Source organism: Ascaphus truei, chromosome 3 (genome assembly GCF_040206685.1).
Source record: "Ascaphus truei isolate aAscTru1 chromosome 3, aAscTru1.hap1, whole genome shotgun sequence".
Classification (NCBI taxonomy): domain Eukaryota; kingdom Metazoa; phylum Chordata; class Amphibia; order Anura; family Ascaphidae; genus Ascaphus; species Ascaphus truei.
In genome coordinates, this window is record NC_134485.1 from 365,645,458 (window position 1) to 365,669,732 (window position 24,275).

At 42.0% G+C, this 24,275-nt stretch overlaps 1 protein-coding gene across 7 annotated transcripts in view; it reads right to left on the reverse strand.

The window, feature by feature from the left end:
- Positions 1-24,275, reverse strand: part of FRY (FRY microtubule binding protein) — a 423,242-nt gene that overhangs the window by 43,293 nt on the left and 355,674 nt on the right. For all 7 annotated transcript variants that reach the window (XM_075592149.1, XM_075592144.1, XM_075592143.1 and 4 more), the window contains 10 exons: positions 21,638-21,759; positions 20,863-21,050; positions 20,184-20,278; positions 16,125-16,732; positions 15,534-15,631; positions 15,288-15,458; positions 12,989-13,129; positions 11,962-12,141; positions 2,948-3,109; positions 1,546-1,620 (listed from right to left, as the gene is read on the reverse strand). In XM_075592149.1, coding sequence (XP_075448264.1) covers positions 1,546-1,620; positions 2,948-3,109; positions 11,962-12,141; positions 12,989-13,129; positions 15,288-15,458; positions 15,534-15,631; positions 16,125-16,732; positions 20,184-20,278; positions 20,863-21,050; positions 21,638-21,759 — 1,840 coding nt within the window. The remainder of the gene's footprint in view (positions 1-1,545; positions 1,621-2,947; positions 3,110-11,961; positions 12,142-12,988; positions 13,130-15,287; positions 15,459-15,533; positions 15,632-16,124; positions 16,733-20,183; positions 20,279-20,862; positions 21,051-21,637; positions 21,760-24,275) is intronic.

Here is a 24,275-nt window from a genome sequence, read left to right on the forward strand (position 1 = left end):
TAGCTAGTACACATCTTTGCCATCTACATCCATATTCTCTATAGTGACAGTGCCCAGATAGCAAGAGAGAAGTAAGTCAAGAGTAGGCCAGAAAAATTCAATTGGGACTGAGCCAAGTTCTTTTCACCACTACTAATCAGTTTGTGGGCACCGGACCCGATACTACGGTGGATCTGCTGGAGCCACACTTATAAAAAAAAAAAAAAAAAATTCAATCCAAACATTATATAACACTGCTATTAAGACACTTTAAAAAAGCGAAATAGTGAATTTTGAACAATTTAGGCTATTTTGTTAGAACTTTTGGCTTTAAAAGTCCTTTTGAAATTTTCCCTGTTTTTTCCCCCAAAGTTTTTGAAAAGTTTAAAAAGGATGATAGACAGCTGATTAAGATTATACTTATTACATTTGGAAAATAATTGGAATAAAAAAAAAAAAAACACAAAGGAAAACTTCGGTGGGATGAGATGAGGTATCTTCATATATAATCTAAAAAAAAACATATTTTCACACATTCCTAATAAACTGAAGCTCATTAGAAGAGTGCAGATGACTCTTGATTTGGATATAAAGCTATCCTAATTGCGGAACAAAAAGGGTCCGAGGTTTCACAACATGGGCAGACTAGGTGGGCTAAGTGCTTCTTATCTCCCATCAATGTTTCTATGGTTTAGTGGGATTATGGGGAAACAAACAGTTCATAGCTTGTATCTTATTCACTTATTCAAAGTCCAACTTTCTATAATGCTATTTTTGTTTCAGATACTGTATATAACTTCCTAGAGGTTTGTTGTATAAGTGTCATCTTCTTAGAAGAACTTTTGTATATCTCAAACATTTCGATAAAACAAACTCTGATACTTTTATATTTAATTTATAGATTCGCTACACTAAATAAACACATGTGCCACTACCACCAACTCATGCAGACAAATTAGCTGACAAACATGGTGTTTTACTACTTTTTCGCTGAAATGAATTTCTCAACCCCCTGTAGGTCAATGGAAGAAGAGAGTACATTTCCTCTCAAATATCTCTGAAAAGAAATGTCACAAACTGGCCAGTATGATAACCACTGCTCGAGTAAATATGGGGGCACATACTGCATATATTAAGCTGATAGTTAAACATGTAGGTTTCCACTATTACGCAAATTATTTTGATTAAATCGTCATTTAGTAAGGTGCGATCAACGCCGCTGGAGGGGACTGCAGTGCATTTGCAGAGCAAAGAAGTGCTTTGCAGATTACACCCAGCACTAAAAGGGTTAAACCAGGTTTGAAAATACATGTATTGTTGAGCACTCCATAAGATGTCATGTAGTTTCATAAGCACCTCAGGAGGAAACACTTTAGTGTAGAGCAAAGGTTTCTTTCGATTCTTTCAACCTTCACAAACAGCCGAGGAAGCCCCAGTAAACCGCACCTTTTCACAGCTTCAGGAGTTGCATTTGTGCTCTGCACGTAACTGAAGAATACTATTGGCTGTGACATCCAACATAGGAAACACACAAACAGAAACATACTTAATACACTGTAGACTTACTGAAGGGTTTTTGCTGAGCCCCACTTCCTGGCCACACAGAGTGAGAACATTCACCAACTTCTCCCTAGTTTTTTTCTAAACAAGAAAAAAATAATGTTACGTTTCTGTCCATTGTTCACATCTGTCACTGATATCAATTTATATATATATATATATATATATATATATATATATATATATATATATATAAATTGATATCAGTGACAGAAATATATATATAAAAAAAAAAATATATATATATATATACACACACTATACACATACATACATACATATACTTGTTCGTTATCATCTTCCCTATGTTCTCTGTACAAAAAATAACATGTGTTATGTTTGCAGAGTTGTTGTAAGATACAGTATAAGGCTGCTTTTGATCAAGCAGAATTCTTGAACAAATCATAGCAACTGTATTTAAGTAGAAACATGTATTTGACAGAAAACAGTTAATGGCAAGAAAATACAACAAATTGTGTATGATAACTGTAAATCAGAAGCTGTGAAGATTATGACACATCTCTGTGCATAAATATTTTTTGACAAAATATCGAGATCATTCTGAACCACTGGCACCTCACCAAGATGCCACCGGAGTCCATATTATGCTACGAGCGGGTAGTATACTGGTAGTATAATGGCAAACCATCTGTGATTGTAGATAAAGCCTTATGATCTTTCCTACAGCACAATGAACAATGTGGTCATGTCATGTTTGCTTTGGTGTGATGTAGTGTATGCATGAGAAGCAAAAGTAATCTCAACATAAAATGTTCTACTGACCAGAAATTCATGTCAAATCTAAGGCTGCGGGCATGGTCAGCGCTTAGACACTGACCCGCGCTGAGCCGCGCTCACGCTTGCCAGTGTGCCCCTGCGGCCGCAATGAGAGCGGCTTTAGCAGGGGCTCGCGCACGCTTCCGCAGGCGTGCGGAGGAGTAGCCGACAAACATTTTTTAGTTTAAGCGCTCACGGGAGCGGAGGGCCGGTCACGTGAGCGGTTCGCCCAATGAGGGCGAACCAGGTCCGTGACGTCACTGGCCCGCCCCCAGACATGCCCTGGGATGCCGCGCGTAGTAAGGCCAGGGAAAGCATCCGCTTTCCCTCAGCCTCCGCACGGCTGAAGTCTCTATGGACTCAGCCTAAGGGGCACCACAAAAAAATAATACAATTATACAAGACATGACTTCTGTAAGGCATTTAGTTAAGGAGGGGAGTTGCATCATGACTGACAGCTTAACAGTTGACATTTTCAACTAGAGTTTAAATTCACCGCATCTCGACAGGAAGTCAGTTTGACTAGATTACAGTAAATGTTTTCTTATTGTGCATGCACACATCATTACAGCACAAAGAGCCCATATGCTTATGGAGCTGAATGAAAAGTGATAGAAACATTGAATGTTACCTGAGAGGACTGAGGTCTTTTCCAACTAACAGGGACCAAGGCGTTGGAATTAGAACCAGAGGAGGTGGAAGAAGTACTTCGAGTAACTGGCATGGCTCTAGGTTTACCATCTCGTCCAGCAGAGCTCTGTAGGTCATCAAATCTTCTGCCAATGATTGGTGTCTTGGGGAGAGAAATCAGAAATTCATTAGATAAATCCTGCTAATGCAGGTTTAGCAAAAATTGCAAACTCAATAGACAACTAGAATGATCTTAACATCCTCTAATTTTTACCCTTTAAACAAAAATAATGGCGCATACCAGATAATTCACAGACTCACCAACTTTAAAACATTACACAATGCATACATTGTTAAACATCACGTTCCTTTGTACTTAAAAATAAATTTTAAAAAAGCAACAAAAATGATCAATTTATATAGCACAGTGCCCTTGAAGACAAAACCTGTGAGATTTTGAAAGCCTTATACAGTACACTCTACTTTCATCTATTAACAAATCTAAAGTTAAAATCGACTACAATTTACAACAAATCTACATTTCTCCAGTACCATTACGGCTACTATAAGGTTGAACTACAAAAATAACAAGAGAATTGTCCACCCATCATCCTGTGTCCTTACATTAAGCAGCATATCTCACATATTCCGTTGATTTCCATTTTAAAGTATTTCTTGTGCAATCCCAAATGTTTCTAAATGACTTAATTATACTTATTAGTGTCCGATTTAGTTTAGTGTTAATCACTATAGTGCCTCCTCTTTATTATCATGGCAACTTGGGGCAGGGACTTCCTTCCCATTGTCTCAGTTTGTCTTAACGTATCTGTATCCTTTCGTCATATAATGCTTTTGTCTTCCCACCCATATTGTACTGCGCTGCCAAATATGTTGGCGTCATACACATACAAGATAATAATAATAATAACAACCCCTGCTCCAGGCTCCTTTTAAAGCAAAGGTCCAGGTAGGAAAGTGGCTTGAATTGAGCTTTTGCTTTTTCCTGGAACCCAGGAGATGACGCATCAATGGCTAAACAATTGAGTTTACTGTAGGTAGTTGAGGAATTAATTTATGCTAAATAGGTTCTGCAGAAGGATGCAATATGTATGAATATTTCTTATTACTTATATAATATTATTTTAAAAATGTCTATGCTTTTATAGAGAGAAGGAGCGGCTCAGTGAGTACAATACACTGACTGGCACTGAGAGTTTGAAGCAGGGGAGCCTGGTTCAATTCCCAGTGTTGGCTCCTTGTGACCTTGGGCAAGTCACTTTATCTCTCTGTGCCTCAGGCACCAAAAAGCAGATTGTAAGCTCCACGGGGCAGGGGCCTGTGCCTGCAAAATGTCTCTAAAGCACTACGTAAAACTAGCAGCGCTATACAAGAACATGTTATTATTATTATTATTATTATTAATAATAATAATACTATACATGCAGTAAGGACATCCAGGATTGTATTTACCATATATTAATACAATTATTTAATGCTGCATATTCATTGCATTGGATGGTGAGATGTTCAGGGCTGGTTTAACCATTAGGCGACCTAGGCGGTTGCCTAGGGCGGAAAAATGTGGGGGTTTGCAGCTGTCTAGTTTGCCTAATGGAGTTCCTTAACTGGGTGTGGAATTTGCCCTGAGCAGGGAGAGAGCAGGGCTGTTGCGAGGGGGTTGAGCAGTTGCCTCCATCCTGATTGGCTGTTGCTGGGTAATGCAGCCAATCAAGTGGAGCTGTTAGGAGCCTGGGGGCGGGTCCAAACAGTGGAGGCAGCACCATGGACCGGAGAGAGAGGTGAGTCTTGTGTGTGTTTGTTCAGTCCTGGGGTTTGTCAGTGTCAGTGTCAGTGTGGGGAGGGAGAGTGCCAGTGGGGGGAGAAAGAGAGAATGTTGAGAGAGTGTCAGTGGGTGGAGAGAGAGTGTCGAGAGTGTCAGTGGTGGGGGGGGGGGGGGGAGAGAGTGTCGAAAGAGTGTCAGTGGGGGTAAAGAGAGTGGAGAGTGTCGGGAAAACAGAGTGTTGGGGGAGGCAATGCTGAAGGTTCGCCTTTGGCGCCAAATACCCTTGTCTGACCCTGCTTCTGTTATACATTGCCTGGAAAACACAGACCGTACTGTTAATATTATGTTCTTTGGGCGGATAGGAGTCCTCCTGGTTTATATAAAGTTTAACAATGGCGGTTATCGCTTTTTATCCCTGTTTTATTGTATCCTTTTTTTTATTTATTAAATGTATGTATATTTAACCTTTCTTGGATAACAAACTGTAGCCTGGTATATAAACAAGGAACACTAGATGGCGCTCAAACACTCTAAGTGCAACAGTGCAGTAAACAGTGATAAATAAATCAGTATATACCCGTGCAATCAAATAAGAATAAAAACACTCAAACCCTTCAAGGACTGTCACTAGATGGCGCTCAAACACTCTATCTAAGTGCAACAGTGCAGTAAACAGTGATAAATAAATCAGTATACAGTATACCCGAGCAATCAAATAAGAATTAAAACACTCAAACCCTTCAAGGACTGTAGCCTGGGCCAGGGGAACATTAGAAGCATGGGTGCATTGCAGCGTTATTGTTGGCTCATACGCTATGAAGTAGCCCATATGCACCAATATATCCTTAGTCAGAAAAATAAAACAATAAAAGAGAACATTTCACTTTTAACCCCCTGTGACAGGGTAAACAAAAGCCACCAGTTATATGCCTGGAAAACCTATGTCTAGTCTGCAGTGCAGCACTGACTAGGTTAACTTCAGCTGGGAACCTCAGGATAATTAGTTGGATCCCAGCTGCCTAATCAAGGTGTGTTAAAACTCAGGCTGTAGACAGATGGAAGCTGTCTGTTGATGAGAGAGGAGTAAGCTGCTAAAGTGATTCCTGAAAACAAGGTCTGAGTAGCAAAGTAGTGAAACTGTGAACTGTCTGCCCCCTGCATAGAAAAAGGGTAGCTGTATATATATATATATATATATATATATATATATATATATATATATATATATATATATATATAAACTGTCTGCTAAAGAGAAACTGTTTTGTTCGGTTTGCTGAAGGAAAAGCCATTTTCGTTTGTTGCTGAAAAATAGCTATTTTTGTTTTGTGTGCTGTATATTTTTCAAGGCAAAATAAAACAGCCTTGTCAAGAAACCCACGTGTGTAGTTGCATGTACCCTGCAACATATGGTTGTCAAGTAGTGAGATTTGATTTTTTTCAAAAGGCTCCTGCAGTTAAAGGGCCACACACACACACACACACACACACACACACACAAGAATGGAAGAAATGTTGAAAGCGTTTCTGTGCGAGCAGGCCCGGCTGCAAGCGGAGAGAGATGAAAGACTACAGACAGCACAGGATGAGCGGATTGCCAAGCTGCTGACCCAATTCCAAGGGTCTGCCGGTGCAGAACTGGCCAGCAGACCCCCGATACTCCTGAGGAAAATGGCTCAGAATGAGGATCCAGAGGCTTTTTTACAAACATTTGAAAGAGTTGCCGAAGCTCAGGGCTGGGCTGCAGATCGCTGGGCAACTGCTTTGGCCCCGCTCCTCATAGGAGAAGCCCAGGCCTCATATCAGGGCCTCCCTACAGATCAGGCAATGGACTACCGACAAGTAAAAGCCGCCATACTGGATCGCTTAGGTCTGACCCCTGAGACCTACCGGCAGCAGTTCCGGAACATGAAGTACACCGCTAAGATGAGACCCTGGGTCCTCGCTCAGCGATTATTGGACTTGTGTATGCGCTGGATAAAACCCGAGGAGTGCACTAAGGAGGCAATTCTTGAGAAGGTGGTTTTGGAACAATTTCTACAAATAATACCCCCTTCCGCACGCTCGTGGGTGAAACGCCACGCTGCTGAAACCCTAGCTTTGGCGGTCCGACTCGTGGAGAACTTCCTTGGGGCTGAGCAGCAGGCGAGTGTCCTGGACCAGACTCCACCGGCACTTGCGGACACCCAAAGAGGGAGGTCGGATCAATGGGGAACCTACGGCCCGTCACGGAACCGCCAAGTCCAACGGAAGGAGCAGTCGTTCCAGCAAGGACGGAGTCCAAATGCTGGTCCCCGCAGAGACCCTCATCTCCTTCCGGATGTCGGCTCGTCGCAAAATGAGAGGAACTTCCGAGGACTTCGCCCACAGGACCCACCAGATGCCTGGTCTCCAGTAACATGTCCAGCGGAGCGCTATCCACAGCCCCCTCCTGCGAGGGAACCCTCTCCATGTTCTGCCTGCGGAGAACAAGGCCACCGGTATGTGGACTGTCCACTGATGGAGTGTTCATTCAGCAGGACCGTCGCCTCGGCCTTCACTGGAGAAAATTACAAGCCCTGGCTACTTCCAGCCCTGATTGGGGGAAAAACCGTCCAGGCCCTTGTAGATTCGGGCTCTGGGAAAACTCTGGTCCTCCAGGAACTGTTACCGCCCAACGTGTGTTTTTTTGACTCCCCATGGAGCATAGAATGTATACACGGCGATGTAAAACACTATCCGACGGCCAAAATCCGGCTACAGGTAAAAGGTCAGGAGGCTTACCTCGAAGTAGGAGTCGCTCCTTGGCTCCCTGCCCCCGTTGTGCTCGGTCGGGACTGGCCTTTCTTTTCGGACCTAATGGCCCCAGTCTTTCACGAGGAGCCTCCTTCTAGGGCTCAGGAGAACCCTGGTAAACTGTTCCCCTTCTCGGCAGACCTTTTTCCCAGTAGACACCAGGTTCCAAAGACTCGGAAGCAAAGACGCTTGGACAAACAGGACTGGTTGCAGAAATCTGGGTCTCAAGGTGACCATTCTAGTAGTCAGAGGTCACAAGTGATGGCTCGGGATGGCCAAAGGGAGGGGGATGTGGGCCCTGGAGATTTACCAGACCTGTACCTCCCTGACTTTCGCCAGAAGCAAAGGGAAGACCCAGTCCTTGCTAGACAGTATGACAAGGTGGTGAAAATTGATGAACAGATTTTAGATGCACAGGGGGTGATAGTATTCCCCCATTTTGAGCTATCAAAGGATATCCTATATAGGGTGAATAGGCAGACACAAACAGAGGAGGTCACCAGACAGATATTGGTTCCCAAGGCGTTTGTTAAATCTGTGTTCACTCTAGCCCATACTGTCCCTTGGGGTGGTCACCTGGGCAGGGATAAAACATTGGACCGTATTTCTTCCCGATTCTATTGGTCAGGGATGCATAGTGATATTGCAAAGCTATGTGCAGCATGTCCGGAGTGCCAGCTAACTAGTCCAAAAGGACAAAAACCAGCCCCTTTGGTTCCTCTACCCTTGGTGTCAGTTCCCTTTGAGAGGATTGGGGTAGACTTGGTAGGACCTCTAGAACCTTCTGCGAAAGGACACAGGTTTATCCTTGTAATTGTTGATTATGCGACAAGATATCCTGAGGCGTTCCCCCTGAGAACAGCAACGGCGAAGCAAGTAGCCAACAAGTTGTTGGAACTATTCTCACGGGTTGGACTTCCCCAGGTTATGTTGACAGACCAAGGTACAAATTTCATGGCTAAACTGATGCAGGATGTCTTAAAGTTACTAGAGGTCAAGTCTGTTCGGACATTGGTCTACCATCCACAGACTGACGGATTGGTGGAAAGATTTAACCGAACTCTAAAGGGGATGCTGAGGAAATTTGTAGATTCAGAGAAGAGAGCCTGGGATGAACTTCTCCCTTTTCTGCTGTTTGCAGTGCGGGAAGTTCCCCAGGCCTCCACGGGATTCTCTCCATTTGATCTGCTCTATGGCCGCCAACCGCGGGGTATCCTAGACCTCCTAAAGGAGTCCTGGGAGGAACAGCAGTCCCCTTCTAAGAATACCCTGCAATATGTACTAGACCTTAGGAAGCGTCTAGATGTGGTCGGCCATTTTGCCAGGGAGAATCTTAGATCAGCCCAAGACAGTCAGGAGAGACATTACAATCAGAATGCTCGCATGAGTGTTTCACCCAGGAGACCAGGTGATGTTATTGTTACCCAGTTGCGAGAGTAAACTCCTGGCCAAATGGCAGGGCCCATTCGAAGTACTCCGCCGTATGGGTGATGTGGATTATGAGATCGCTCAACCAGGGTCCAGGAAGGGTAAACAAATTTACCATGTGAACTTGCTGAAACCCTGGAAGATGCAGCAGTCTCTATTCATCCACCAGGTGGAGGAGGAAACGGACTTGGGTCCTCAGCCTCCACGGGAGAACATCGTGAGTGACGATAAAATCCTCTGAACAAAAAGGGGACTTGTTAGCAATAATTACTCAATTCCAGGATGTTTTTTCTGACTTACCAGGACAAACTAACTTAATTTCCCATGCAATCGAGACAACACCTGGGGTAAAAGTACGTTCCCGTCCTTATAGGTTGCCTGAAAGTCGTAGGGCTCTGGTAGAGAAGGAGGTACAAGAAATGTTACACTTAGGAGTGATTGAGGAATCATGCAGTGAGTGGTGTAGTCCACTAATTATGGTCCCTAAACCCGATGGGAAGGTAAGATTTTGTGTGGACCTCCGAAAGGTCAATGCGGTATCCAAGTTTGACGCATATCCGATGCCAAGGGTGGACGAATTAATTGATGCCCTTGGTAACGCGGAATATATATCCACGTTGGACTTGACAAAAGGAAACTGGCAAATACCCTTAGAGGAAAAGTCCAAATGCAAAACAGCCTTTGCCACTCCCATGGGTTTATACCAGTTTATGACAATGCCATTTGGACTGCATGGAGCCTCAGCCACATTTCAGAGACTCATGGATAAGGTACTGAGGCCCCATAGGACTTATGCCGCAGCCTACCTAGATGACATTGTCATTTATAGTAAACACTGGCAGGCCCATCTAAATAGGCTGAAAGCGGTCCTCAAATATCTAAGAGAGGCAGGGCTCACAGCCAACCCTAAGAAATGTGCCTTGGGTAAAGCGGAAACCAAATACTTAGGGTATGCAGTGGGAGGTAGAAAAGTAAGGCCACTAGCCGACAAGGTGGCTGCCCTGAAAGAAGTTCCGACCCCCCAAACAAAAACGCAGGTACACTCTCTGCTGGGTTTAGCAGGGTACTACCGGCGGTTCATCCCCAACTATTCAGAAGTGGCAGCCCCTTTAACAGACCTCACAAAAAAGTGTGCCCCTACACAAGTGGTGTGGTCAAGGGATTGTCAGAGAGCCTTTGAGGACATAAAAAGGTGTCTATCAGAGGGTCCCATCCTTAGAAGCCCAGACTTCAACAGCCCTTTTATAGTGCAAACAGATGCATCAGAGATAGGGCTAGGGGCAGTGTTGTCACAACAGTTTGAGGGAGTTGAACATCCTATCCTTTTCCTGAGTAGGAAATTGTTCCCAAGGGAAAAAAACTACTCAGTGATTGAGAAAGAGTGCCTCGCAGTAAAGTGGGCAATCAAGGCTTTTAGGCATTACCTGGCAGGAGTCCATTTTACTTTGGTGACGGATCATGCTCCACTGAAGTGGTTAAATAGCATGAAGGATTCCAATGCTAGATCGACTAGGTGGCCCTCCAACCCTTCTCATTTGAGATTCAGCATAGGCCGGGAAAAGAGAACGCAAATGCTGACTTCTTTTTTAGAGAAGGGGTGGATGGTCGGGCTTCAGCCGTGCGTAGCCCCAGCCACACACTAACAGGGGAGGAATGTGACAGGGTAAACAAAAGCCACCAGTTACATGCCTGGAAAACCTATGTCTAGTCTGCAGTGCAGCACTGACTAGGTTAACTTCAGCTGGGAACCTCAGGACAATTAGTTGGATCCCAGCTGCCTAATCAAGGTGTGTTAAAACCCAGGCTGTAGACAGATGGAAGCTGTCTGTTGATGAGAGAGGAGTAAGCTGCTAAAGTGATTCCTGAAAACAAGGTCTGAGTAGCAAAGTAGTGAAACTGTGAACTGTCTGTCCCCTGCATAGAAAAAGGGTAGCTGCATATATATAAACTGTCTGCTAAAGAGAAACTGTTTTGTTCGGTTTGCTGAAGGAAAAGCCATTTTCGTTTGTTGCTGAAAAAGAGCTATTTTTGTTTTGTGTGCTGTATATTTTTCAAGGCAAAATAAAACAGCCTTGTCAAGAAACCCACGTGTGTAGTTGCATGTACCCTGCAACACCCAAACCCTAAAAAAAAAACACACACACACATTTTGTCAGAGATGCGTGCTTGCTTATTAACTGTTATTTTAATGCAGGATCGCAGGGCGTTAACCCATACTTGAGGTTAATGAATCTCCTCCAACAACCTTCTACAAAAGATTATCAAGCCCACTTCCTTTAATTCAGAGCCCAAACAAAAACATCCCTATGGAAATGGGCAGAACAGTCTAATCAGAAAAAAACATATATTCAACTACAGTAAGTAATGAGAATGCTGCATGTCTGTTTGAGCCTACACCACGTGCTTCAGTTTCTTCAGGACAGTTGCATACAGACTCTGCCAAGAAAACAAACTTTTATTTCAAGCAGCAATCCCCACCACATACAGAACTTTTTACAATTTTATTTGAAACTACAAACTGCTGTTCTCTCATCATCTGAAAGGAACCCCCTTGATTCAGGAGATATTTACTAGCTAGGGACTTCTTTGTGCAAGAAAAAAAATATATGCTAATCAATGCAATCAATAAGAAGAATGCTACACGTTTCAGTAATGTATTGATTCTCAGTAACTGACACACTGTCTACAGACACACAACCCCAGCAAGCTCTAACCCCAAAACTCACTATATATATATATGTATATGTTAAAATGAGTGCTAAAGGGTTTAACTAAATGACCCTTATTTATGAGAATATTATTATTGAAGTATTTAACTATATACTAATTAGTATATATTTTGTCAAATTGGATGTAATACTGTCTACAGGACACAATTTTACCCGTATTCGAGGCAGCATGTCCCATGCAAACAAAAAGCTGCCACCCTTTCTTGAGACTTCTGACCAGTTGGGCATTTCCTGAATTCATACCCTGCCAATGCTGCAGTCTGGTACCTTGTACTGCAAGTTCCTATTGGTTTTGATTACCTGTGAAACATCAAAGTGAAAATCAAGCGTTTTCCCTGGAAGCTCCTTGGAAGAACTGGTCCACAGTCGGCTGATCTCCAATTTTGCCAAATCCCCATGCTGATATGCTGGTAACACCAGGCTTGCAGATCGAGAAACAACCAGCTTTAAAATATTGAGAGCTTCCTTCCAGTGGATGCTCTGACAATAAATAAAACGATAAAAAAATACAGTTATTCTACAAACACACTTACTAAATATTATACAATGTTTTCTGACTAGTTTTGATGCTGAAATGTCGTGAGCAATAGTGCATTGTAGGCCCATTTCACAGCAAATTGGTGAATTATTTCACTATAAAATGCAGGGTGGGTTTTTTTTTTACAAATGATTCACAAATGTAAGATTCTGAGTAAAACTGGAATCTCCGAGATTTGCATTTTTTTGTACTTTAAAAATTTGCTAAATCTTGGAAGTTTTTTTGATTTACACAAGTCTTAATGGAGTAAACTCCCCATGGAGGCCGGAAGACGACCAGCACAGTATGCTTAACCAAATAAGCTTTGTACCTGTATCCCACAATTTAGAACAGTGTTTTTTCAATATTATACCCTAGACCGAGTCCCTTTTAAAACGTGAACAGTGCATACTTATTTGCTTTATACAGTGGTAGCCTCCTTTAACCTCCTGCGGCCGTTTCCCCGCGATTTTTTAAAATGGCGGGCAGATGCGGCATGATTTCGGCCGTTTTGGGCGCCGCGGGTGCTTTCAATGTTTAGCACCATTAGCGCTGTCTGGTGAATGCGGCTGACGCGGTAAAGTCCGTGACAAACGGAAAACATCCCCGAATTTTTTCGGGGATGTAGGAGGATAAAAGGGGCCGCTACAGTAGCAAGCTATATATTGTTTTATATATTAATACATTGTGCTAAAGTGTACTGTAATGTGATCAAGTAAAGACAACACTGAATTGTGTCATGCATCTAGTTCTTGAAATAAACTCAGGACTGTAATCGATATACAATAATTCTGTTAAAGCCATTCTTACCTGTACATATTTTTCAATAGTCTTTAGAACTTCCATGTTGAACTGTTTCCCAGGAATGACGGACATGTCCATGTGGCTTAGAAGACTATAAATAATTTGCAGGAGAGACTGCTGCATACTTGGAAGGCCTTTCTCTAATAGCTAGAAGGAAAGTACATTATTGAGTTTTTTTGCTCATTTACATAATGCCAGGGCTAGAGTACTTACTGCACTGGTACTGTATCAGCAATGTAAAGTGGTATCTCAAGTTAACTTCTGCAGTTCCTATGGGCACCACAATAAATCAAGCATTTCAAAGGGTAGTGTCCCTTTTTCTGAAGACTACAATGCTAGCATGTCAGATTTTATGCAGAGATGTTGCCAGGTGTCCAGTATTGAACCGGACTGTCCTGTATTTGGACACACTGTCCAGTAATAAATTAGAGATAATACTGGACATGTATGTGTTCGGTATTACCTCTCTGGACATAGTGACCTGACCAGCTTGGGCTGTTGTTTTCTCTGAGCAGGGCTGTTGCTAGGGGGCTGGGGAGCTTCCTCAATCCTGATTGGCTGCTGCTGGGTAAAGCAGCCAATCAGGAGGAGGTGTCAGGAGCCTGGGGTGGGGCCAAGGAGAGGAGGAAACAGCATGAAGCAGTGAGAGGTTAGAGTGTGTGTGTGTCTTTCGAGCACGTCCCACTTTGCCCATTGTGTCCAGTATTTTTGGAGAAGCCACCTGGCAACCGTAGATACGAGGGGCTTTGTTTAATGTATTTTTTTCAGTATATTTTGACTGCATTTACTCGCATCATTAAGTCGTTGTCGTTATTTTCCTGAGACATCAAGACAATTCAAATCATGGTCACATGATGAATTAAAATAACCTTGGTGATTACTAGAGAACCCACAGAACTCCAAAAAGAATGTAAACTATATAAGGAACATTAGGGTTTTTATACTTGTGGGACAAGGTTGTATCAATAATGTACACTGAACTAAATGCATTTTTTAAGTATAAGATTTCCAGCTATGGCATGTACTTTTGCATTACAATGTGTTGCTTGCTTCTTTAGCAATTAAGATGTTATACTGTGGCATAAAGTGTCAATATTTGCAGGAGTACAGCACCATAAAGGTAATTCTTTTTAAGTATTCCTTTTGAGTTTCAAGAGCACCTAGCTCACTCAAACCGGGTGTCCTACAACTTCCATTACTGATAACCAGGTGAGCCAAGTCTGGGGTTGAACTTCCCTACTGAATAAGACTATATATGTTAGAGCGGGGCTCGTGAACCTCTGGACAATATTCGGCCAGCAAATGCCATACTAGGGATCTGCTGTTCACTTGCCACCTTTGCCCCCTCAATTGGAGCATCTCCCTGCCTTTTCCAGTTAGCTGCTTCTGCAGGAAGCAGACGAGCTGAGGGGGAGAAGGAGGAGCTTTATCCACTGTCTGTGTTCTTCTCACTTCCTGCGCAGTGGGACTGCAGATGATGCACAAAGGACTTCAGTTAGGACTGATCCCCCTCCATGACTCAAAATACTCACCCACAGAAACTACTTATTGAATCAGCACTCAACAAATTAAAGAGAAAATGATAAAGTCATATTTTCCCTTTTGTCTCACCAAGTTTCTTCTTCAATGTATTAAAAAAACAGTGACAATACAAAAAAAAAAATATCAGAACACACAAGAAGAGGTAAGTTAGCAGACACACATTGCTACATGTGCACCCTTCATCATGCGGGAGGCCTTGAAACGTTGCTCTAGTTTGCACATGTAACAGTGTGTCTGCTGACGTTCCTTGCCTTCTGTGCTTTTTACTGTATCAAAAAACAGCGACATACAAAAAATATATCAGAAGAAACTTGGTGAGACCAAAAGCAAGCATGAGTTTATCATTTTCTCTTATTTAATTTTTTGTGCTGATCCAATATGTTTTTTTATTTTTTCGTAGTTGTATGCATCCAGCGGTATAGATGCAGGATCGTAGCACCTCTATTTAAGTTATATAAGACCGGGTGAGTGCAATTTCTTTCTATTTTTTTATGTCCAAATACTCACCGCCTCGTGACCCACTATTTCCTGCTTTTCTCCCCACTGCTCCCCATGTGACTTCCACTCCCCAGATTCCTGAAACGGAATCTCCAAGCGATAGATCACCTGGAATACCCTGATATTTCCAGGCTGGGTCTGGCCACAAGTGGTTAATGATACCAACTACTGCTAATTTTCAGGGGATATTTTATTTTCTAAACAAATTCTATTTTAAAAGAATATAATGTTAACATGTACATAGAATAAGATTGTCAAACCTTACCTCCGCTAAGTAAGTCACCATGTTAAGAGTAATGTCGGCAAAGGCTTCATGCAGGTAACGACACACCACATTTACCCAAGTGGCACAATCTCTTGTGTAGCTGTGTGTTTTATACAGGGTCATCACATGCGCCAGGTTGGAGAGTTTGGGATTCTTCTCTTCAAGGCAAACCTAACAAGAATGACATGTTATTGCATTTGGATGATCACAGGTTCTTATGCGGGCAAAGATACATTTATTTCATACCTGCGCAATTCTCTCTGCTATTTCTTTACAGAAATGATTAGGGGTTTCAAAATGCTGAATCAAATGAGGCAGCAGGCACAAGACATTCAGAGGGAACCCTGGTGTGGGAAATAAAACACGTACATTAGTAAGACATTTACACTGTCATTTTTAATTCGTGAAATTCCTTTCCAGTTCTATACAGAAACTTCCAGTCCGTGGGACCTGATAAAGAAGTTTTATTCCTCAAATTAATTTACAGACATATGGTATTTACATCAAAATGACATGCGTTCTCCTAGATGCTGTTGTGAACACCCACTGGATGCTCATTTGCAAGTCACTACTAAGAATCCTTGTTGGTATCTTAACCATTGTATGAGAAGAGGGTGAATTGAGAACGTTTGGGGACCCGTGGAAAACATGCAAATACAGTTATGGGCCTCTTTGAATTATATTTCTGGAAAGAATACTGTAGATGTGTCATGTTTCAGCATGTTTATAAATCATACTCTGCTGAAACATATGGTGCTACTTATGCATCCTGCACAATTGATTTTATAAAGATCTCTAATTTGCAAAGATGGTGAAAGAAACATGCACACATTTTACCTATGACTTGTGATGAATCCACCATGGACACTCGTGACACTGGAGTGAGCATACTGAAGAGATGAAGTGTTAAATCAGTAGTTGTGAGAGAAGTGAATCCTTTCAGCAGCAACTGCTGCAACCCTGAAAAATCCGCCCATTTCAGTTGTCCTTGCAACTTCTCAAGCTTCTCTCTGTTCTCCGATTTGTCCAATGGCAAATGAGAGAATAATTTGTTCAGGAGTCTCAATGCCATGAAATATTCGAATTCAAAATCAGATTCCATTAAGGCTACTGCAACCCAAAAGATAGTGGCCAACAAGTTGGCTGGATTGTTTATATGCGATGGATCCGTGACATTGTCCTTGAGTGAGGATGAGCTTCTGGTTTTAGGAGAGAAGCCCTGCTGAGTACACGCTTGAATTCTGTCTAAGGTGGCACTGCGTGGTGGGTCAGAGGATTTGTCCACCACACCAAACTTTTTGGGGACAGAGAAGCTCCTCTGGTGTCTGCTGCGTTCAGCTGTAGCAGTGTTTCCACTTATCATTCCGGAATTAAGATTAAGCTGCCCAGTACTTTTCCGGTTTGCAGTTAACTTTGTACTAGAGGTCAGATCTGGAGAAGATGAACTGGAAATGAAAACATTAGCGATTTAGAAACAGCATCATCCTTGTGTAAGTGTATGCTTAACAATTCATATTTACCACTTTTGCCTCTTTGTAGACAAAACCTATAGTATATATAGTTTTTAAAAAATTATAAAAGGGAGAAGGGGACCAAGAGGATGGAAGAGAGAGTGGGAGTGGAGGCAAGAGAGATAAAGGGGGAGAAAGAAAAAAGGGGGGAGAGAAAATGGAGTGCGAGAAGAGAGGGAAAGAAAGGTGGAAGAGAGAAAGTGGGGAGAGGAGGTGGGGGAGAGAGAAAGGCAGGGAGAGAGAAATACGGGGAGAAAGGTGGAGGGGGGAGAAAAAATGGGGGGGAGAGATACCAGAGGGGGAGAGACATTATGGGTGGGAGAGGAAGTGAGGGGAAAGAAATTAAGGGGAGGAGAAAGAAGGGGAAGAGAGAAAGGGGGGGGGGAAGTGAGAAGGGGGAGAGAGATGGGACGAGAGAGATAAAAGGGGATACAGATGGGACAAGAGAGATGGAGGAGAGATAAAAGGGGAGAGAGAGCAAAAGAAAGGAGGGAAGAGGGGGAGAAAGAGAGATAAAGGTTAGAAAAAGAGACAGAAAGGGAGGAGAGAGTAGGGTGGAGAAAGAGAGAAACAGAGTGGAGGGAGAGAGAGAGATAATGGGGAGGGAAGAAGCAAAGGGGAGAGAGAAATGGGGAAGATGAAGGGGTGAGAGATAGCGGGGGAGAGAGATAAATTGGGGAGAGAGAAGGGAGAGGAAGAGAGAATGGGGGAGGGAGAGAGAGAGAAAAAGTGGGAGAGAGAAAGAGGGGAGAAACAGAGAAAGGGGGAGAAAGCGAGATAATGGGGATGGGAAGGAGATAGAAGGGGAGATAGAAAGGTGGAAGATAAAGGGGTGAGAAAGGAAGGAGGGAAGAGAGTAAGAGGAGAGAGAAAAGGAGAGAGAGAAAGGGGGGAAGGAGAGAAAGTAGAAGAGAGAAGGGGGGGAGCGAAAGAGAAGGGAGGGAGAGAGAAAGGGAGAGAAATGGGGGAGAGAGAAAGGCGGAAGAGAGAAAAAGGGGGAGAAAGATAATGGGTGGGGGAAGATAACGGGGGGAGAAAGATAATGGGGGTGAGATAATGGGTTGGGGGGAGATAGATAATGGGTTGGGGGGAGATAATGGGAGGGAGATAGAGAGATGGGGGAGGGAAAAAGGGGAAGAGAGAAAGAAACCGGGGCAGAGAAAGGGGTGGGGAAGGAAGGGAGAGAGAATGAAACAAGAAGTAGAGTGAGGGAACAGGGGCAAGAGACGTAGAGTGAGGGAGGAGGGATAGGGGGGAAAGAGAGAAGAGGGAAAGAGAGGGGTGTTCTATAATTGGGGGGTTGGCGCAGTTGGTGGAACATGCCTAGTTTCGCCTCTGAGTGTAGAGTATGTTAATGCTGTAATACTTAGGAAGTACTTGCATGTTTAACAATAATAATAATTTTGTAATTACAAGATTACATGGTCCCTTCCATGGGTGATTCATTTATTCTCTCAGTGACCAACTTCAAATAAATCCCAAAAGTAGTTCTTAAACTTCAATTTTATTCTGTCTGAATTGATGAGTAATTAAAGCAGCAATACTACACCCCCTTTTTTTCATTATTTGTATATGTAAAGCATGTGACAATGTATTAGAAAAAAGAATGGTGTAAATAGCGCTAAAATACTAATAATACAGTGCATATAAATTAACAACAATTGTATGGTGATATTGATACGTGATGATTCACCTACAGTATAAACTATAAGGCAAGGCTGCCAAGAAATACTAACCCAAACACAGTTAGTGAAGAAACACAAATAAACAATACAGACCGGCGCCTCAAAGTCCAAATGGGGGAACAATAGTATAGTCCAAAGAATAACGGCAGTGTCCAATGGAAGATGATCCAATAAGACGTCCAAACGGTACAGGCAGGGATAAACAGTGTGTGTAATCCGGCGGCGGCTGCTGATAGACCCGTGGCGATCGGGGGAGACTGCAAACACTTCCTTAGTTCTGCATCATCCTGTGCGTCACCGTGAACTGGTTCTCCTGATGCCGTCTGTCGCTCCATGACCGGAAACACGTCACTGAGGGCGGGACATGAGGGATCTTCCCCTGAAGAAGTGCGCATGCGCATGAAACGCGTTGGGCAGTTTGAGAGAGAGTTTGCAGTGAGCAGAGCAGAATAATACAAGAGCGCTACGGAATACAGGAATAGGAGAAGGGAGTTCCGGTGACTTGTCCCGCCCTCAGTGACGTGTTTCCGGTCACGGAGCGACAGACGGCATCAGGAGAACAAGCCCACGGTGACGCACAGGATGATGCAGAACTAAGGAAGTGTTTGCAGTCTCCCCCGATCGCCACGGGTCTACCAGCAGCCGCCGCTGGATTACACACACTGTTTATCCCTGCCTGTACCGTTTGGACGTCTTATTGGATCATCTTCCATTGGACACTGCCGTTATTCTTTGGACTATACTATTGTTCCCCCATTTGGACTTTGAGGCGCCGGTCTGTATTGTTTATTTATGTGACAATGTATAATACATTACCTAAGCTGGCAATCATTTGGTGCTCCTCTTATAAATGTGTAAAAATCCTGATTGTGTACCTAGCGAAATGGCCACCTTCTAACTTTGTGCTGCACTCTGTGATATACTGCAGCTGATATGTAACATTATATTACTAAGTGTAAAACATTATTGTTACAGCGTTCAGATTAGTACACAGTCTGCTGCTTGGAGCACAGCAAGAGATCTGTTTGTGATACTTTGTTGCCAAAGGGCAGCTCAAAAAGGTGCGTGTCAGATCCTGTTTCAAAAGAGGAAGTGGAAATGACTTTCTAAATGGCTGCTTTAGCAACCAAGGAATGATCAGTACATTTTAAAAAAATCATTAAAAATGGCATTAGGAGTTTTAAAAAAATGCAAGTATTAACTAATACTACAGAACGAATTAAATGAAAAAAATTTTAATTTCACATTTTGCTGCTTTAAGAACATGCTAAACCCTATTACTGCACACATAAAACAACTGAATTGGCTTTGTCTATTCTCATAGTTCTACGCTAATGCGGTTTTGTGTTAACCCAAACTATTATCTCATCTTCTCATCTAATACTCTTGGTTGCTGTCTTGCTATTTCCTTTTGGTCATGCACTTAACATAGGATCACTCGTAATTCTCATACCTATGCACTTTCTTGTGCATTGATTTATGCTGGTGTCAGACTAATGCACATTACCATATATTAAAGTTTAAATTAATCCAATTTTCTAGCAAATCTTGACAGCACACTTGAGGCATTATTTTAAAAGGCCTAGGTGAAGCCAAAAATAAAACCTGTTTGGAAATTATCCTGGCTCGTATGAAGACCAAATTGCTTTATTGCAGATTGTAACCCAGAAATGCTACAGACGTTGCTTTACAACATTTACCGGGATAACACAGCCAGTAGATCACTGTTCTTCAAGCAGTCTGATAAATTATCCACTGCTGCTTCCAAAGTGAGGAGCACTTCCATTACATAACCCTAAAAAGACAAGGGGAACATTTATTATATTACGCTATTCTATATTAATATATGAACAAACAACAAAACGTTTTCTCCGACACACTGTCCCCTTTATTGGTTGGGTTTAAGATACGTTTAGGAAACTGAAGAAGTTCAATGCAGATTGTTTGGTGGGGACACGTTTGCCATCTAAAAATCTATTATTTAAAGCATATTATAGAAAGTACAAAATGACAGAGGTGGAAAAATGTATGCAGTCCATTATAACAAATGCACAGTGCATCTCCTCTCAATTCCACCTATAGACCATCTTTAAATTGCAAGTTTGGCCCAGCTGAGACTGAACTAAAGCAAAGTACTTTGAGAAAGTGAAAACGCTACTGATTTTGCTCCAAAATAGCACTAGCCTGCTGTGGTCCACCCCCTGTCTACAAGGGCTTCTTCTATATGCCTTGCCATTTAGTGGCAGAACTAGGGACAAGGGTCCTCGCTTCGAAAATAGTTTTTGCCTTTACTTTTAAAAATAAGCGACTATGTTAAGAATTCAAATAATTGGAAGAAAGAAAAAAAAAAATTGTATTTTGGGTCACATAGAAAGGTACCTGAATTTCATCCCCGTATTCTCCTATAACTTCCACCAATCTGGAAAGAAGGTCGGATAAGGCATGGGCGGAGAGAGGCTGTTTTAATGCCCTGAGAATTTGGAAAGACCGGCCAGCATAATGTCTCGAGGAGCTGGCAAGAGCAGTTTGTAGAGCAACTTCACTCAAGTGCTGCTCCAAGTGAAACCCTAAGGGAGAAAAGAAAAAGGCAGACAGGTTTAAATAGCCCTAAAAAGATGGCTTTGTACTAATAGATGTATACGTCCTAGTATATGACCAAATCCACGGCTCCACTGAGCTTAGCACTCTATGGGTATTTCAGCAATCTAAGCAGACTGTCATACTGTATGTGGATCTTGAGATCTACTCATTTCTTTGTTAACGGTATTTTTACATGTTCATGTGAAATATTATGTCACCACCTAATAGCAGCAATGCAATAGTGTATAAAGTAACTAGTGAGTAGTATTTTCTCTTGATGTATAGCATACTCATTGAAGAAATGAAGACTGCTGCATTGTTGCCTCCTCCACCAGGAAAGTGATAAATGCTCAGTGTGGTACAAACATTTATTATTTGCAGAGGAAAATCTATTGCAGTGCAACAATATTATGGCTCACACTCCTCATTTCTTACTAACTTTATTTCCATGCAATATAGATACCAATCAGCTTACATATGGCAACATTGTTAAGTTAGCGAGACAAGCTCGATCAACACGTGTTTGTAGTCTTTGATGAATAATGCTACATGTGTTACTGTATGGACATGTTACCTGACTTGGAATCTTTAAAGACAGATACAACATGTCGCAAGAAGTTAGTAAGCTGGTCAGCGCTCCTGGAATTCTGGTTCTTGGGTGTGATGTCTTCATGGCACCAAAGTGGACCAAATGCTCTGCAACAGTTAGTGAAAATGTAATAACAGCGCTACAGGAGGTACATTTTAAACTCCTTGACAATCAGAAGACAAAACCATGCACTCGTCTACTCTCATAAATAATGAAATCTAAGAATTTAGACACAGCTGTAGCCAACTTTATGGCACGGTAACGTGTTTTCCCATGTGTGAGTTTTAATGGGTTATTGTGTATTTAGCAATTTAATACAATAGAGCTGCTAGTTGCAAAATCACACGTAAATTCATGGGATTTAATGCTTAGCACACAATAATGGGTATAGTAACATTGAGTACATCTGTACAGTACATTGTCACGTCATCACATCACATCACATCAGTAAGGCACTTATCTTTAACATCGATTTGTTACCAGTTGTTTAATCGTGATTGCTGCAGAATCTTCTCCTGTGAGAGAAAATCTGGGTGCTGTACAGTATGCTTCTTGTTTTTGATTAGGACACACAATTTCACAAATACATGCATAAATAGTACACATATCAACGCACACACTATCTTTAAAAGAACATCTGAGGCAGTCTAATAAAAGCATGGGATGGCTTTTGAACCTAGGGAGAGCAATACGGATGCTACTCAGGAATTGCCAGCGTATTACCTCTCCCTCAAATACTTATCGCCACATTATCCAGCTCCACTTTGTATTATGTTCTTTTTTCCATTCCTATATATTTCTTTGAGATGTGCCCTATTCTCTCCTCTGTCCGTGTCTCCCTTCAATTTTCCATCTAATCCCTTTTGTTCGGGTGTAATTTAGCTGTACTGGAATCTGTCCCACAACAGGGACCTGCACCAGTGAAGTAGGTCATCACATCTTCTCGGCGGCTGATCTTTACAATAAGCATTTGCCAGGGTTTTGCTGCTCACAGGTGATTAGGGGTTTGAAGATGTTTCTTCCAGCATTAGTTATCTGAAGTTCATTAGTTGCATTTGAAAATGCATGTAGATTTCACGAGACCACAATCCAATTAATGTTTTAATATGTATGTATCTCGTTATTTACATAGCAGCTTCTATGTGCACAGCACTTCACAGCAGTAACACACTGACAAAATAATATAATACATAATGGGACTAAATGCTTCAGACATATAAGTGACATTAGGAAAATGAGTCAAAGTGGTTGGTAGGAAGAACGTACAGAGACAGTAGGAGAGTGTTCTGTTAAGTGCGTCTGAAAGGGGCCATGTTTGAGGTGTACTGCATAGTATCAGCCACGGATCTACCCATATGCTTCGTTAAAGAGGTGTGTTTTAAGGTGGGTCTTAATGGTGGATAGATAGGATAGGATAGGGTGCTAGTCGGATATTGAGGGGAAGGGCATCCCAGAGGTGTGGGGCAGTCAGTGAGAAAAGTTTTAGGTGGGAGAGGGCTTTAGATACAAAATCAGTCAACATCACTGAAAGCAGAATTACATTTACAATTGCTGTGTGCTCATTTGCCTGTCAATCCCCAGAATCCCTGGCTGCAGTGGAAACATTGAAATAATGAAAAAAAAGCAGCGTTGCAGTTCTGTCTCAGAAATATGAATATGCTCACTAGTGGTATTTTTATTTACGGTGTTCGTAATAAAACATTTGTATTTACGGCAAAGTGTTTCCTGGAAAAGTTTATTACAATTGCACGATTCTTAAAAAACAAAATTCAACTAACTAGTATATTTTTTTTTAAGCAACTAGTTCAACTTTTGTGAATATAATATTGCGTTATTTATCAGTTTCCTAGTATCAAAACCAGGGGGTGGGGGGAAATCATATCAGATTTATGAGGGGAAAAATGATATTACAAGTAACAAACATTTTCTTTGAGAAATCTGTTGCTGTTTGGTGTGTGCCAAATTTCTTCCATTTAGCACCTGGACTCTAGAGATACATTACCCACATTGCATCTTCTGTGCAGCAGGTGGCGCTGTTGAAACTGTTTTGATTACAACAGGTTTAAATCTAGTGGTAAGGGTCAATTAGCAAAAATGGCCAATAGATTGCAATGTAATGCTTCACTGGCCTTCGTAGGAGCAAAGTGATTAAGTACTTATAAGGTGAGAGGCCTATCCAAGTTCACTTGAGCAGAGCAGAAATTATATTGCACTTATTCTTTTCATACTATAATATTGTGCACAAAACAGGTAGCAACTCGGCACTTCATCTTAAAATAGATATAACATCTTATGTTATTCAATAAATAATTACAAATCCTTCCAGTAATCAAACAGAAAGCATAGGGCTGGAAAGTGGGAGTAGAAAACAAAAGCAATGTTTTTCTCCCTCAGGGCTTTTACTCAAGGGCTTATGAAGATCGTACTAAACCGCCTCCAACTTTATAAAGGAATACTGATAACGCATGACAGCACCCTACCAATCAGAGACAACATACTGTATAACCTATACCCTAGATCTTCACAGGAGGAGGATCAAACAAGTCTCAAAAGGGAGCACATACATATCAAAAATATTTATTCATATACAAAATATAAAATCACATATAAATACGCCGCATAC